The 16,196-nt window shown below is 46.1% G+C and overlaps 1 protein-coding gene across 6 annotated transcripts in view; it reads left to right on the forward strand.

Moving 5' to 3' along the window:
• The window catches only part of GLYR1 (glyoxylate reductase 1 homolog), a 36,467-nt gene that overhangs the window by 12,352 nt on the left and 7,919 nt on the right, over nt 1-16,196 (forward strand). For 2 of the 6 annotated variants that reach the window (XM_067706746.1, XM_067706745.1), the window contains exons 4-12: nt 319-457; nt 1,005-1,247; nt 4,924-5,010; nt 5,928-5,984; nt 6,932-6,982; nt 7,072-7,145; nt 10,181-10,280; nt 15,305-15,397; nt 16,092-16,193. In XM_067706746.1, coding sequence (XP_067562847.1) covers nt 319-457; nt 1,005-1,247; nt 4,924-5,010; nt 5,928-5,984; nt 6,932-6,982; nt 7,072-7,145; nt 10,181-10,280; nt 15,305-15,397; nt 16,092-16,193 — 946 coding nt within the window. Of the gene's footprint in view, nt 1-318; nt 458-1,004; nt 1,248-4,923; nt 5,011-5,927; nt 5,985-6,931; nt 6,983-7,071; nt 7,146-10,180; nt 10,281-15,286; nt 15,398-16,091; nt 16,194-16,196 lie in introns of all 6 variants that reach the window. The other 4 variants (XM_067706743.1, XM_067706742.1, XM_067706744.1 and 1 more) reach the window with 3 other exon arrangements.

Genomic DNA, 16,196 nt, shown 5'->3' on the forward strand with positions numbered 1-16,196 from the left:
TGCCCTGAGCTAGTGGCAGAGTATGTGTGTTTCAGTGTGGAAGGCTGGTGAATAAGAGTGGAAATAACCTGCAGTGCAGTGATTTTATTTGGAGGATGCTGATTTTGGTGGTGGTTGTTTGACTTGTTTCAAGAAAACATACTTTTAGGCTCAAGAGTTTGGGGTGGTCAATAGCATGTTTTGGAAAAAGATGGAAGACCTGTTTCAAAATCCAGTTAAACCAAACAGGTATTTGCATTCTGCTGGGGTGAGGTCTTTGATAGTTTTGGGCATAGGCAGTGCGGATCATACATATCCTTTCTCTCTGTTTTCTGCCAGTGCCTGGATCAAAGTGGAACAGCTCAAGCCGTATCATGCACATAAGGAGGAAATGATAAAGATTAACAAGGGAAAACGATTCCAGCAAGCTGTGGATGCCGTAGAAGAGTTCCTCAGGAGAGCCAAGGGAAAAGACCAGGTGAGAGGCTTCACGATTCTCACTTTATGCTGACTCCAGACTGGTTATTTTTGCATAGTAACTGACAGATTAAATATCGCCCGAACCCAAAACTATTCTTAATGCAATGCCAGTGGAGAGAGAGCTACTTCAAATCTAAGGTATCAGTGTTTTGCTAATCAACTTGAAACTCCATGCATGTGGCTGACCTTTCTGGAATAGATTGTTGCTCTTAGGAAAGTCTCTTGGACCCAGGAGAAGTATCTCAGCTTTTGAGTATAGCACAGGCCTTCTCCCTTTTATAGCATGGAGGTTAGGAGCACGGCCTCTGGGCTATATCCACTCCCTGGGTGTAAATCCAGTTTGGGGACTGTGGGCAAGTGACTTGAATTTCTTTTTCAATCCACTTCCCCAGATATAAGTGGAGTTGACAGCAGAGCCTACTTCATAGGGTTGTTGTGTGGATAACACACATAAAGCACTTATCACAGGGTGTGGCTCCTGTAAATCATGGTAGTGATGGTGGTGGCTGTTGTGGTGGTTATCATTATTATTATTAAACTTTCAGACATCGTCCCACAGTTCTGCTGATGACAAGAATCGGCGTAATTCCAGTGAGGAGAGAAGTAGGCCAAACTCAGGTGATGAGAAGCGCAAGCTTAGCCTGTCTGAAGGGAAGGTGAAGAAGAACATGGGAGAAGGAAAGAAGAGGGTGTCTTCAGGCTCCTCAGAGAGAGGCTCCAAGTCCCCTCTGAAAAGAGCCCAAGAGCAAAGTCCCCGGAAGCGGGGTCGGCCCCCAAAGGATGAGAAGGTTTGTTTTATCTCTGTAGCTTCTGGGATTAGTGACTTTCTTTTGTATACCGGAGAGCTGAGCTCTACGGTATGCTTCAGCTCCCTGAATGGACGTAGAGTCCTCTGCTATGTGCTGCCCTAAAGAATTCTGCAGACCAGGGGAGGGTCACGGCCTGGATGCACGGGTGGACCAGATGGTCGAGGGAGGAGAAGGGTCCACCTGAGCCAGCGTGCAAGGGCTGGCACTGGAAAGGGCTGAGCAGGAAAGAAGGGAAGGCCTTCCATACACGAAGGGCGCAGCCCACGTGGGCTCGATGTTAGCATGCAGAGTCTCAGTACTGGTAGAGGACAGGAAGGAGACCTGACAGGTAAAGACAGGTTGTCACCCGATTGTGGAGAGCCTTGAGGTCTAAGCAGTGTTATACTGTCATGGAGTCAGTAGGGGGCCGTGAACACGGTGTTTGAGCTGGATGTGGAGGTGGCAGTGTGCTCCCAGCTGTGTGTTAGGGATCATGGCGGGCAGAGAAGAAAGGCTCAAAGCCAACAAGAAGGGTAACTTCAGGTGTGCGTTCATAAGGAGCTTTCCTTGGCGGGGGTGGGCGGTGGGTGGGATAGCAAATATTGAAAGGAACTGTGTGAGAGGCACTTCAGAGGAAGAGTTCATAAGATTTGGTAACTGGTTACATATAGGGGATGATGGAAAAAAGGGAAGGGAGGTGATTTCAAGTCTGTGCTTGGGGAAATGATGATGCCTTTTTTCTGAGCAGAGGAGTAAGGAGAGGAGCTGGTTTATGGGGCAAGAGGACCAGTTCTGTTTTGAGTGTGATGCATTTGGAGTGATGTCTAGACTGCCAGGGAGGCTTCCAATAACATAGGATGGAAATGTAGGTGTGGAGGAGCGAACATCTAGAGAGGACATTGGATCCATGAGACCAGATGGGGATTGTCTTAGGGGGAAGCAAGGAGAGAGAAGAGTGAAGGGCAGAAATTGGCTTTGCAGAGAGGATGCACATAGCTCAGGGTTGGAAGAAGTGGGCAGAGCCGGCAAAGTAAAGTAAAGCAGAAATAATATACCTCTCACCTTCTTCCCAAAAAGATTTGTATGAGTCTTAGAAGCCAAGGGAGGAGAATTTGAGGTGAAGGGGGTAGTCTGTCAAAACACAGGGGAAGATTGTTAGAGCAGGATCAAGGGGTTAGAAGCCAGATGGCTGGCACAGACAGACGGGTTATGAGGCCGTGATGAAACGCTGAACGTGAGATCAAAACTTGCAAGTTCAGACACCAGTGAGACCAGGCAGGGAAGGGAGAGAGTGCTCAAGCAGGAGGTTGGGCCGAGAGCATTAGGGGTGGCAGTGGCTGCTGTCTGGGGAGGCCAAGGCCCCCCCTCAGGGTTACAGCCAACTTTTGCCAAATCGTCTGGTTTTTCTCAAGAGAAGCTGGAAATACAGATTTTTTTTTTTTTAAGTGAAATGTTCCAGTTTTAAATGTTAGAAGCTAACTCAAATTTTTAAAACACTTTTAGGTCCAAAGGAACATCTCTCTGGACTAGATTCAGCCTGTCAGCTGCCACTGTGCCATCTCTGCATTAGAGAAGGTCCTTCTCGCTGTTAGATGACCTAAGACAGAGAGTAGATGAGAGCAGCTGTAGCGGTGGGGACAGCCAAGGTGACCATGAGTGCAGGGAACCTCCAGCCAAAGGTGGAAAAAGTTTAGAAATTGCCAGGAGCAGTGCATGAACTTTTCAGGGGGTATGATCTGATTTGATCCAATTAAATTGATTTCCTGGGGACCCACAGAAATCTGGGCTGTCAGGTTTTATACTGTTCTCCAAATTCATGCTGTCTGGTATCTTAAGCCATGGATCTCACCAACTCCTGTGCTCGCCCTGGAGAGAAACTTCTTTTTGGATAAAGGGAGGTATAAAGGAGAGGTTAGGAGGAGGACCTAGAGTCATGACTCTAGGTCTCTAGAGTCATGACTCTAGGTCTCTAGAGTCATGACTCTAGAGTCATGACTCCGTGACTTGTTACAGCTGTGCAACCTTGGCCAGCTGCCTTTGCCTCAGTTTCCTTGTCTGCTTATTGAAAATAATAAAGCCTCTTAGGTTTAAGAATTAAATGAGTAACAGAAGCCAAGTACTTAGCGCCTGTGACACTATACATTCGATGAACATTGTACATCTATTTATTTATTATTTTTTAGCAGTAGCCTGTTGTGCAGTGAGAGTGTGGTTGTTTTAGTGCAACCCCAGGGGCTGCTGCCAGGCTTACTCCTCACAAAAGAGTGTGTGTTGCTATAGTAATTGTTATTTGGCTGGCGAGCTCCTCTCTGAAACAGCACAGTAGCCTAGCTGATAACTGGGCAGAGCCCCAGATGATTGCCATTCTGGCCCATAATTCTCTGTCCCATGAGGATTAACTGAAAAGCCTGACCTTGATGGCAGGGGTGTCGATTATGTGTGGGAAGGCGAAGGCTGTGTTTGTGTCTAGACTCTGTGTGGGAGCCATGTGAGGGGTGCACATTCACCCTCTCTCGGGGGCTCTTATTTCTGAGTCCTGAGCTGAGAACTGCAACTCCGGGCACAAACCATCCGGACAGGACAGAACTGTCCGTGGTTCTCCTAAAATCCAGACTTGTGCAGAGAGCAAGGAGTCAGGAGTTGAGGCCTTTGGTCAGTGCTGGACAGAGAGCTGTGTTCTCGCCTTACTCCCTTCTGTTGTGGCCTTAGACAAGTCACTAGGCTGGTGACCATTTACATTTAAATTAATTTACATTAAACCCAAATTAAAATCCAGTTTCTTAGTCACACTAGCAGGTGCTCCATAGTGACATGTGACTTGTGGCTACTGCACTAGATACAGCGGAGTCAGAACATGTCCATCATGACAGAAACTTCTCTGGGACAGTACTGCGCTGGGCCTCTTATTTTTTTTTTTTGTTTTTTGTTTTTTTGAGCGTCTCCACTGCGGGCCAGGTGTCAAGGGATAAAGCTCTACAGCTGATCTGCTCTTGCCCCTCCACCACAGATTTGACCTCATGTCCATCTCCCCATTTGCTGTCTTCCAGCCTCGGTGGCCCTCCTTGCATTTTCCCCTCGGCTGTCTAGTGGAGATCTCAACATGCCCCACTGAACTCTTGACTCCCCCACCCAAATGGTTCCTACCTTCTGTCTGGGGAGAGAGCAGGCTCCTGGCTCCTCAACATCCCGGTTCTAATTCTGGCTTTGTCACTTAGCAGCTGTAAAAAGTTGGGCAGATCTCCTCACTGCTCCATGTGGCTTTCTTAGTTTTTTTTGAGATATGGTGGATTCCTTCTGAAGCCAGTATTGTTATCTTAATGTTCATTATTTGCCATAAGGAATTTTCTCTGTGACCTGCTGACCACACTACAGACCACAATCGGGCTTTCCCGTTACCTCCATCCTTATGAAATTTTGGCACAGGAACACATTTGTTACTTCTAGAACAGAGAAGAAGAAAGGCTCCCTCTGTGTTGACAGGAACTTGACCTGTTTCTCCCGATGAACAGTCATCAGAGCCATGCCTGGGGGGAGACCGCGGAGCTGGCAGGGCTAGTTCGGGGTGGAGTGTGACTAAAGGGAGCAAAACAGTGAAGAGGTGCTCCCAGAGTTAGGCAGGAAGACACCTGCTCCTGAGGTGCCACGGCATTTTGATGATCTGCCTTTCCCTCTGTAGGACCTCACCATCCCCGAGTCTAGTACTGTGAAGGGGATGATGGCCGGACCCATGGCTGCGTTTAAATGGCAACCAACCGTGAGCGAGGTAATAACCTCTCCCGTGGACCAGGAGAAGCCCGGCCTCAGAGCTGGTTTCCTGGCCTGACTGTGTGATGTGCTCTTCCTTTCCCCCACTTTTCTTGTGTATGAGACTTTTTTTTTTCTAATTGCCAAACAGTACAGAAGTGAATGAGTTAAAAAGCACAGGTCTCCACCCTGGGGCATCCTGACTGTTAAGCTTGATGTAACTCACTCCAAACCCTTTGGTGCACCCACTTAACCATCATTTACATAATCACATACCCATGTTACAGTTTTTACTTTCGGGAGTAGTGTTGGTTTTCACAAAAGTGGGATCATTCTGCAGATTTTTTCCACTTGGTACTTTATAAACACCCTTTCACTGTATATACAGCTTTGATGTTTGGTAGCTGCACACTACCTTATCCTTGGGGTGGATGCACCGTCCCGCTGTTGCTGGGCCTACTTAGGAAAAGCCTTGACGGTCCTGCAGTTGTTGCCTCCTCATTTCTTTTAATACTGATCCTCAGTGAGTCAAGACACTCAAGGGTCTGGCACCAGGCACAAGTGGGCCAAAATCCTAAGATCAGAAAAGTTTGAGAATTTGGTTTGGTCTGCTGGGTCATCCGAAGTGACTGGTGAATGCTGGATTTAAAAAATAGTATGCTTTTAAAATATTATTCCAGTGTTTGGGAATAATTTATCCACCAACCTGGCAGAAACGTTCATTCTTTTCCACTTGAAACCAGTTTTCCTCCAGGTAGAATGGGCATCGTTTATGAAAGGCTTAGACCAGCAGTGGGAGAAGAGTTTCCAGGCAGTTGTGAGAATGAGCCCAGCTCCCAGAGGTGTTTCAGCCAGAGGAGAAGCTGGTTCTCAGGTAGAAGGAGGTGACCTGTGTTGGAAGATAACTTGTTTTATTAAATCATTTTCTGGTTTCAGCCTGTTAAAGATGCAGACCCTCATTTCCATCACTTCCTGCTCAGCCAAACCGAGAAGGTAAGTTGTTCTTTGAGGTTCTTCATCCTTGGTCAGGAGCTGGCCTGAGGGGAGAGTCCTGCTCCTTTGGAACCTCACCCTAGTCTGAAAAGTTAGTCTGTACCTGTACTGCTGCCCAGAGCAACTAGTTAAGTTTAAAAGTTACATAGAGGACCACTCGTGAATCAGGCACTGTTAAGATTAAAAATGGGGCTTCCCTGGTGGCACAGTGGTTGAGAGTCTGCCTGCCGATGCAAGGGACACGGGTTCGTGCCCCAGTCCGGGAAGATCCCACATGCCGCGGAGCGGCTGGGCCCGTGAGCCATGGCTGCTGAGCCTGCACGTCCGGAGCCTGTGCTCCGCAACGAGAGAGGCCACAACAGTGAGAGGCCTGTGTATCGCAAAAAAAAAAATATTAAAAATGAACCCAAAAAAGCTTTTAAAACTTAGTGGCTGTGTGGTTGAGATATTTGCAGTTGCCTTCAGAGTCTAGGATGGAATTGAAATTTCAGGAGCTGTCGACCACCCACAAGGTAGCCAGTGCTGCTGGATGAAGGCAGTCTCCATGAGCCCTGGGAGTGTGGGGGTAGTTTCCCCAAGTGTCTACAGGGCTGTCGGTTAGGCTGAGCCCTGATAGGATCTGCTGATGGTATGTGACCTTGGAGTTGGACAGATCTGTATTCCAAGCCTAGTTATACTGACCAGGTCTGTAATTCTGGGCACATGACCTAACACCTCTGATTTTCAACGTCATGATCAGCAAAAGCATCTTGTAGAGCTGCGTGAGAGCTGAATGAAGTGACGCAAGTTAACTTTTCATGTGTGGTTTGGAATTCAGTAAGGTTGGACACCAAATAAGTTTTTGATGTTAACTTCCCGCTTTGGGCCTAACCTTAATAGGGAAATCGTAATGAAGACTGGTTAAATGTTCAGTTTAATAAGTGGTTTTCTCATTTCTTCTTTATTAGCCAGCTGTCTGTTACCAGGCAATCACAAAGAAATTGAAAATATGTGAAGAGGTATGTATGTTCCATGCCTCCTCATTTTTATTTTCATTGGGGCCTCACATGGGCAGGCTGACCTGACGGCTTGTGCTTCCTTTCCCTAGGAGACTGGGTCCACCTCCATCCAGGCAGCAGACAGCACGGCTGTGAATGGCAGCATCACACCCACAGACAAAAAGTAGGACCTTTGATGAAGAGGCTTCCTGTGCCTCTGGTTCTGCTGGGGCCAGAGGGTGACCTCAAGGTGGCTTGTTAAGGGTTGTGTCCCAACCGTTGCTGGGACTAAATGGAAAGAGAAAGGGAAAGTTGTAATTCTTACGACTTGCCTAGGAGTAATTTGACTTGTGGGAGACAGAAGCTGCCCTATAAATGTACTGTGGATTTGGCTTCGTGCTCACCGGTGAGTCTCCAAGCAGGGAACACTTGGATCAGTGGTTCTTAGACTTTCCTGTGTCTCAGAATCACCTTGGGGAATTCCCTGGTGGTCCAGTGGTTAGGACTCCGAGCTCTCACTGTCAGGGACCCAGGTTTGATCCCTAGTCGGGCAAGTAAGATCCCACAAGCCTTGCAGCGTGGCCAAAAAAATAAATAAATAAAACAGCTAACTTAAAAAAAAAAAAAGAATCACCTGGAAGGCCTCTCGTAAAGCACCGATTGCTTGACTCCACCCGTAGGGTTTCTTGATCAGTAGGTCTGGGGTGGACAAATTCCCAGATAGCTGCTGGTGCTCATCAGGAGACCATGCTTTAAGAACCACTGTCCTTGGCCCTGGTGGGGGCAAAAGATGAAGGCAGCCCGTTGTCCTGCCTTCCCTGGCTCTCCCTGCTGTCGCCTCCCTGTCCTTCCTGTGCACCTGCCTGCTGCTCTCCGCCCCACCCAGACAGGTGGGGGACTTGACTGTGGTCCCCAGGCCTTAGCTTGCATCCACACTTGCCTTTGTCTCAATTCTGACAGCTAGTTGTATTGTTGGAAAGGGTTCTTGAAGAAGGAGCATTCTCTTGAAGTACGTAGCTAAGTCTGAATCTCCCATCTGAGTCTTCTATAGGGTTCTTTCTCAGACTAAAAACAGTGTCTTTTACATTATTCATCACTTTTTGTACTGTTAAAGTCATTTGTTCTGTCAGTTATATTTAGTGAACTTCCTTAGTGGAGTGAAGGAGCTAGAGGCATGTTATATGCTAATAAAAAGAGGAATGGGTATTGCCCATTAAATTAATGAGGATTTTGTTGGCTTTTTTAAAAAATCCAGCTCTAGGCCAAGGACAGAGTCCAGTGTTTTCTCCCATCAGTCAAACCCTTTTTTAACATGAGTGTAAAGCCAACTACAGAGCAGACCAGCTGCCTCGTACCCAGTCCACCTGGTCCACATTTTCCATCTTGCCTCAGGGACACCATGAGGGACTGTCAGTTGCTGTGTTTAAAATGCATAAACTTTATCCCCAGGTCTTCTAGGTGTCCTGAAACACCAAGAAAAGGAAAGAGAATTAGTATGTCATGATTTAGAATCATAGGGAAAACTTGTACTACCCAGATAGCTGTGAATGACAAAAGATACCTCCTTGTTTTTAAGCTTTGGCTTGAAACTTAATGGTCAAGGGTGCCATTTGGTGAGGAAGGTGGTGGTGGGTTCCATTTTCAGCATTTGATTCAAATGACTGAGAGCAGGCTGGGACAGAGAGTATGAGAGTGCATATTCCAGCAATGATAGCGGAACCTCTGAGCCAGTTTGAAAAGGTGGCTGCAGATATGACTTGCAGGAGACTGAAAATACTGAAAGGATAACACAGGTCAAAGTGAAGAAGCTGCAGAGGATCTTAGAGCTGAGAGAAACACAAGCTGAAAACAAGAACATGAGGTAATAAATGAAGAAAGAGGACTTCCCTGGTGGCGCAGTGGTTAAGAATCCGCCTGCCAATGCAGGGGACACGGGTTCAAGCCCTGGTCCGGGGAGATCCTACATGCCGTGGAGCAACTGAGCCCGTGCGCCTTAGAGCCCGCGAGCCACAACTACTGAGCCCACGTGCCACAACTACTGAAGCCTGCGCCCTCTAGGGCCCACGTGCTGCAACTACTGAGCCCATGTGCTGCAACTACTGAAGCCCACGCACCTAGAGCCCATGCTCCACAAGAGAAGCCACCGCAGTGAGAAGCCCGCGCTGCAACAAAGAGTAGCCCTGGCTCAAAGCAACTAGAGAAAGCCCACGTGCAGCAACGAAGTCCCAACGCAGCCAAAAAATTAATTAAATGAAGAAAGAGGCATTGTTTAGCCATGTCTCATGCAAGGAGAGTTACAGAAGTGCAAGAACCAAGAAGAGACATTTGGGCAAGGTAAAATCATCTATAAAAGCATGTAGCAGCTTGTAGCTCCCAAGTTCTAGGGGTTGTAGGAAGGAGCAAGCTGTAGGAAGTGAAGGTAAGCCAAACATACTGTCCACCTGAGTACTTCAGATTCAGAAGGATCATAATGGGCCTGCAGTTAGAAGGCGTGGTGGAGAGAAGGACAGGCCAGGGTAGAGAAGCAACGGGAGGAAAGAGGTTCAGGAGAAGAATCCATGCACTGGGAAAGAAAGATTGGTTCCAAAGCTCAGGTGAGGCTTTGAAGAAGCGAGGCAAGGCCTGTCCCTGCTGACGGCACGAAGAGTGCAAAGGTGGTGCAGGGCGTGGAGCTGGGAAGGGGAGGTGAGCACCAGGATGCTGACTCCTGCAGTTGAGGAAGGTGGCTGGCTCCGTACTTACTTCTCCTGTTAACTTGTCATGGATCCCAAGGTGCTTTAAGTTGGCATCTCAAGACCTATGACTCGAGGTGGCTGATCAGGAACTGTTGCAGGATCTGAAGATAAATGTCTGCCTTCTCACTGTAATGGAATTGTAAGCTCAGACCTTCTATCAAAGCAACAAGGAAATGATTTGGGAGATTTGCCATAAACCATATGAGTCATACTTCTTGCAGTGGCAGTTGAGGATTTTAAAATGCCTGTTTAAACTTATGAACACTTTTGAACAGTGGCATGATAAGAAAAGGCACGCTTTGCCTGCACTACCGCTGGCTCTGCAGTGGTGGTGTCAGCACACCACAGAGCAGCGTTCCTGGTGGTCTGAGGTGAGGCTCCCCAGGTTTATGAGGAAGCAGAGCCTGTGTGGCATTCAGGATCTCACCCTGTCCTCCCCCACCCCACCCCCCACCTTGAACTGATCAGTCTCTCTCTTTTTCAGGATAGGATTTTTGGGCCTTGGCCTCATGGGAAGTGGCATCGTCTCCAACTTGCTAAAAATGGGTCACACGGTGACTGTCTGGAACCGGACTGCAGAGAAAGTAAGCATTCATAGTGGTGCTTGTTGGGTGGGGTGGGACAGAGCCTTGACCCTTGGGGTAACTAAGGATAGGACTCTCCCTCCTGTCTCTCTTCATCGTTCTGCATGCCATGGAGTAGAAGCCAAGCTCTTAGTTCAGGCAGGTGGGGGTGTAGATACACCAGTGTAGGACGTTATCATAAAAACTGAACATTTAAAACACCCAGGGGTATAAAATGAAGTGGAAATTTTCCCTCTCTGCCATTACCTGAAATAAGTAATAGGAAAAAAACCTGTCAGGTTTTTCCATGCACATGCAAGAGTTTGTGTGTGTGTGTGTGTGTGTGTGTGTGTGTGTGTGTAATCATTGATATGGAGAGTGTGTATCAACAGATCTGCTTCGTCCTTGTTAATGGCTGCACTATGTTCTGTGTTTGGATTGTATTAACAGCACCGTGCCGTAGAACATTCTGTGGTGAAAGAGATGTCCTATATCTGCACTGGCCTGTGTGGTAGCCACTGGCCACATGTGACTCTTGAACACTTGATTCATGGCTAGTAGACTGAAGAATTTTAAATTTTGTTTCACTTAAAAATAAACAGTCTCCTGTGGCTAGTGGCTACCATATGGGACAGGACAGGTTTAGAAGTTCTTAACCTCAGGTGGTCCATGGATTCAAGGGGTCTGTGCATGCCCTGAAATGGAATTCCAAGTCTTTTGTAATGGAGAGAGGCCAGGCTCCCATCAAGTTCCCATCCAGGAAAAGGTAAAGAACCATAGTCTAGGACTTACCTGGTGGCGCAGTGGTTAAGAAACCACCTGCCAACACAAGGGACCTAGGTTCAATCCCTGGTCCGGGAAGATCCCACATGCTGCGGAACAACTAAGCCCATGCGCCACAACTACTGAGCCTGTGCTCTGGAGCCCACGAGCCACAACTACCGAAGCCTGTGTGCCTGGAGCCCGTGCTCTGCAACAAGGGAAGCTACCACAATGAGAAGCCCGTGCACCACAACGAAGAGTAGCCCCCACTCGACGCAACTAGAGAAAGCCCACGCGCAGCAATGAAGACCCAACACAGCCAAATAAAATAATTAATAAATAAATAAATAAAATTAAAGAAATAAAGAACCATAGTCTAAGTACCAGAAAATTAAAGCAGTGTATTTGCCAGGAACGAAGAGACCAAGAAAGAACCAGCCTCTTGAGGAACACGGTGTGGCTAAGCATATATTTGTGAAATGATGGGGTGAGCATCCCATGTGTGTAGCAAGGTGAGAGCTGGAATGAAGGGAGGTAGTAGAGCTGGTGGATTTGAATAAACAAAAATGTTCTAGGCAAAGTAAGAAGTTCACTTTGTTAAAACCGCCCTTTTCAAGAATAATAAGGAACTGGTTGGAGAGTTGAGGGAGCCTGGGAGAAAGGGCACTGAAAGCCATGCTAAGAGATGTGGGCTTCAGGTGCTGGGCATTGGGTAGGTGCTGTGGGGCCCTGAGTCAGGAGTGAGATCTCAGAGGCCCTTTCAGCAGATATTTCTGATTCAAGGCCAGGGTAACCAGGAAATCTAGACATGCATACTTGCAGACCATCGGTAGAATCTAAGGGTTTGCATTATAAGTATGTTCCCATTTGATAGAAGTGCCTCGGGTCATCCTGTTTTCTTGATTGGAAAGCTTAATTGTTATAAACGTGGCCATTCTTTCCAGATTAATTTATGGGAAGACAGTAGAGCAAAGCAATTATGAACTTGGGCTTGGAATCAGACAGCTCTGCTGCTTACCCTCATTTCTTTCAAAAGGAAAAACCAGAAGAAAACAAAATTATTAACATAGATCTTTTTAAGTCTGTCTTTTTAAGGAAAAAGGTGAATTTTTTTTTAATAAATTTATCTTTTTTTATTTTTGGCTGCGTTGGGTTTTCATTGCTGCACACAGGCTTTCTTTTAGTTGCAGTGAGCGGGGGCTACTCTTCATTGCAGTGCGCAGACTTCTCTTTGCAGTGGCTTCTCTTGTTACGGAGCACAGGCTCTAGGTGCACAGGCTTCAGTAGTTGTGGCTCACGTGCTCTAGAGCTCAGGCTCAGTAGTTGTGGTGCATGGGCTTAGTTGCTCCGTGGTATGGAGGATCTTCCCGGACCAGGGCTCAGACCCATGTCCCCTGCATTGGCGGGCAGATTCTTTTTATTATTTATTTATTTATTTATTTTTGGCTGAGTTGGGTCTTTGTTACTACATGCAGGCTTTCTCTAGTTATGGCGAACAGGGGCTACTCTTTGTTGTGGTGCGCGGGCTTCTCATTGCGGTGGCTTCTCTTGTTGCGGAGCATGGGCTCTAGGCATGCGGGCTTCAGTAGTTGTGGCTCACAGGCTCTAGAGCGTAGGCGCAGTAGTTGTGGTGAACAGGCTTAGTTGCTCTGTGGCATGTGGGATCTTCCCCGACCAGGGCTTGAACCGCTGTCTCCTACATTGGCAGGTGGATTCTTAACCACTGCACCACCAGGGAAACCCAAAATGAATATTTTTTTTAATTAGTTTTTATTGGAGTATAGTTGTTTTACAATGTTGTATTAGTTTCTGCTGTACAGCAAAGTGAATCAGCTGTACCTATACATATATCCTCTCTTTTCGGATTTCTTTCCCATTTAGGTCACCACAGAGCATTGAGTATAGTTCCCTGTGCTATACAGTAGGTTCTCATTAGCTGTTTGTTTTATACATAGTAGTGTATATATGTTAGTCCCATTCTCCCAATTCATCCCAGCCACCCCATGAATAGTTTTTGATAATACTCCTCACAACAAAAAATAAACGAAAAAAAATTGAAAAGTATGCCAACTCGTTTTTTTTTTATTTTTTGGAATTTAAAAATTTTGTATTTCTAAAAATTTCCCACTACCCTAACAATTTTTATGTATTTTTCCCTAGTTTTTGTGGGGGGTTTTGGGGGTTTTGTTTGTTTGGTTTTGGTTTTTTTGAAGTATAGTTGATTTACATTGGTAGATTAGTTTCAGGTGTACAGCATAGTGATTCAGTATTTTTATGGGTTATATTTCATTTAAAGTTATTATAAAATGATGGCTATATTTTTCTATGCTGCACAATATATCCTTGTAGCTTATTTAGTTTATATATAGCAGTTTGTACTGTCCCCTACTCCTATTTTGCCCCTCTCCGATTCCCTCTCCTCACTGGTAACCACTAATTTGTTCTATGAGTCTGTTTCTTTTATTTATATTCATTTATTTGTTTGTTTTTTAGGTTCCATATATAAGTGATAGTGTAGCGTATTTGTCTTTCTCTGTCTGACTTATTTCACTAAGCATAATACCCTCTAGGTCCATCCATGTTGTTACAAATGGCAGAATTTCATTCTTTTTATGACTGAGTAATATTCTTCCGTGTGTGTGTCTGTGTGTGTACCACATCTTCTTTATTCATTCATCTGTTGATGGACACTTAGGTTGCTTCCATATTTTGGCTATTGTAATGCTGCTATGAACATTTGGGGTGTGTGTATCTTTTCAAATTAGTGTTTTTGTTTTCTTTAGGTATAAAACCAGGAGTGGAATTTCTTGTTAAACAAATAGTATAGTAATGATTTAAAGATTTTTAAATAGCTCACAAAGAGGAAACAATTAATAAACAGAGGTATTAAAGAGATTCAGTAATCAGGAGTAATCAGAATATATCAAGCAGAAAGTGGCCATTTTTGGCTTGTTAAATCATCTAGTAGGACAAGTTTTTAATGTATTTATGTGTACTTATTTGTTGTTTTTAAAAAATGTGCTCTGTGTTGGTGATTTGAGACTTTGCCAGAGATCGTTATAAATGGACACAGCCTTATTCGAAAGCCATTTGTCTACATTTTTTAAAACCATTTTTGGAGCCTGTTATATTCTACTTACAGAGATCTAAATTCAAAAAATAGAAGAGATGGATATTTGTTGGGCTCATTTATAATTAAAATCAGGCCAGATATTGAACTGCAGGAGATCCATTAGGTAAACTCAGGTATATATCTCAGTGGAGTATCCTGCAGCCATGCGTTATAAACAGTAATTATGAAAGTCTATAATATTGATAGATGTAATCATATAAAATGTTAAAAATTAGATGCAAAATAATAGGTCCAAATTATTCTAAATACTTTTTTGAAATGCCTTTAGAAAAAGGAAATACAGGGCTTCTCTGGTGGCGCAGTGGTTGAGAGTCTGCCTGCCGATGCAGGGGACACGGGTTCGTGCCCCGCTCCGGGAGGATCTCATATGCCGCAGAGCGGCTGGGCCCGTGAGCCATGGCCGCTGAGCCTGTGCGTCCAGAGCCTGTGCTCCGCAACGGGAGAGGCCACAACAGTGAGAGGCCCGTGTACCGCAAAAAAAAAGAAAAGAAAAGAAAGAAAAAGGAAATACAGCAAAATGTTAATGATGTATTTTGTTATGAGATGTTCTAGTGATTTTAATTTTCAGAAAAGAAAAATTAGTGCTTGTAGACCCCCCCCGCCAGAAACAATTCAGTACGGAATGGCAACCTGTTAGCCCAAGCCCTGCTTCCCCAGCTCACAGGGCACTGGGTAGATTTCACCACAGCCAAGACAGCGACAGCCACAAAGAGCGGCAGACAAGTACTATTCACATCCTGTTCTTCATTCAGAAAACCTTCAGCAGACGTTTGTTTTGTGCCTCCTGTGAAGTAGAACATGGAACATCCTCCTAGGCAAGACTGGGGACTTCCCTGGCAGTCCAGTGGTTAAGACTCTGCGCTTCCACTGTAGGGGCGTGGGTTCAATCCCTGGTCAGGGAACTAAGGTCTCACATGAGTGTGGCCAAAAAAAAAAAACCACAAGACTGTGCTTAAGGGGCTTCCGTCCACTTCCCTGAGCAGTCAGACTGCCCGCTGGGGTCCCTGGCTCACAGTCTCAGCCTCTTGCCTTGGAAGGCCACTCCGGAGGACTGAGCACTGCATCTCTGGCCTGGCTGGTGTGTGTGTTGTGCACTGCCTGCAGCTCACATTAGGATCTGTGACTTTTGCAGTGTGATTTGTTCATCCAGGAGGGGGCCCGCCTAGGAAGAACCCCCGCTGAAGTCGTTTCAACTTGTGACATCACGTTTGCCTGCGTGTCGGATCCAAAGGCAGCCAAGGACGTAAGGATCCCCTCCCTCCCCTCAGCGTCTCAGGTTGTGGCCGGGAAAACTGGCTGGCCTCCTCCCCTTCTCCCCTGAGCACTGAGTGAGTGTTTGCATTGGGGGAGGGGTGGGGCGGTGGATTTCCCATTTGGGGGCCATCTCCCATTGTGAAGGGTGTTTGCATAGATTGAATACAGACTTCCTTTAATTCAGAACAAAGAATGAAACTGATGAGGGTCCCTGAGGTCTGTGCTGAAATGTGAAATGGTTCCTGACAGGCTAATGTATTCCTGTTGAGCTGGAAGCTTTGGTGTGCCTGTGGTCCATGTGACAAGTTCCTATGTTTAGCTATCGCTGTATTTGTATGCTTTAAAAGTTCAAGTGCAGTAGTCATCTTGTTAAACTCATGACTGGACTAATCCAAGTAAATCCAAAGAAGCCAAAAAAAATAAATAGTGAGGTTCCATCTTTTCAATGGGAGGTTTTTAATAAAAAGAAACACACATGTTCTTTTTGAAGATAAATGGGAGCATACCATAAATTCTCCTCTTTCCCTTGCTTAATTACATGCTCTTCCCTTTTGAGCCTTAATATTTAGCTTCTATTGGGGAAATGAGCCAAAAAATCAGCAGGACGCTGACCTTAGGTCTAAGGGACTCCTGGGTGTCTGGCTGGGAGCCTGGGCTATTGCTTCTCCCTTGTGTCCCCACAGCTGGTGCTGGGCCCCAGTGGTGTGCTGCAAGGGATCCGCCCCGGGAAGTGCTACGTGGACATGTCAACGGTGGATGCTGACACAGTCACCGAGCTGGCCCAGGTA

This window comes from Pseudorca crassidens, chromosome 15, assembly GCF_039906515.1.
Source record: "Pseudorca crassidens isolate mPseCra1 chromosome 15, mPseCra1.hap1, whole genome shotgun sequence".
Taxonomy (NCBI): Eukaryota; Metazoa; Chordata; class Mammalia; order Artiodactyla; family Delphinidae; genus Pseudorca; species Pseudorca crassidens.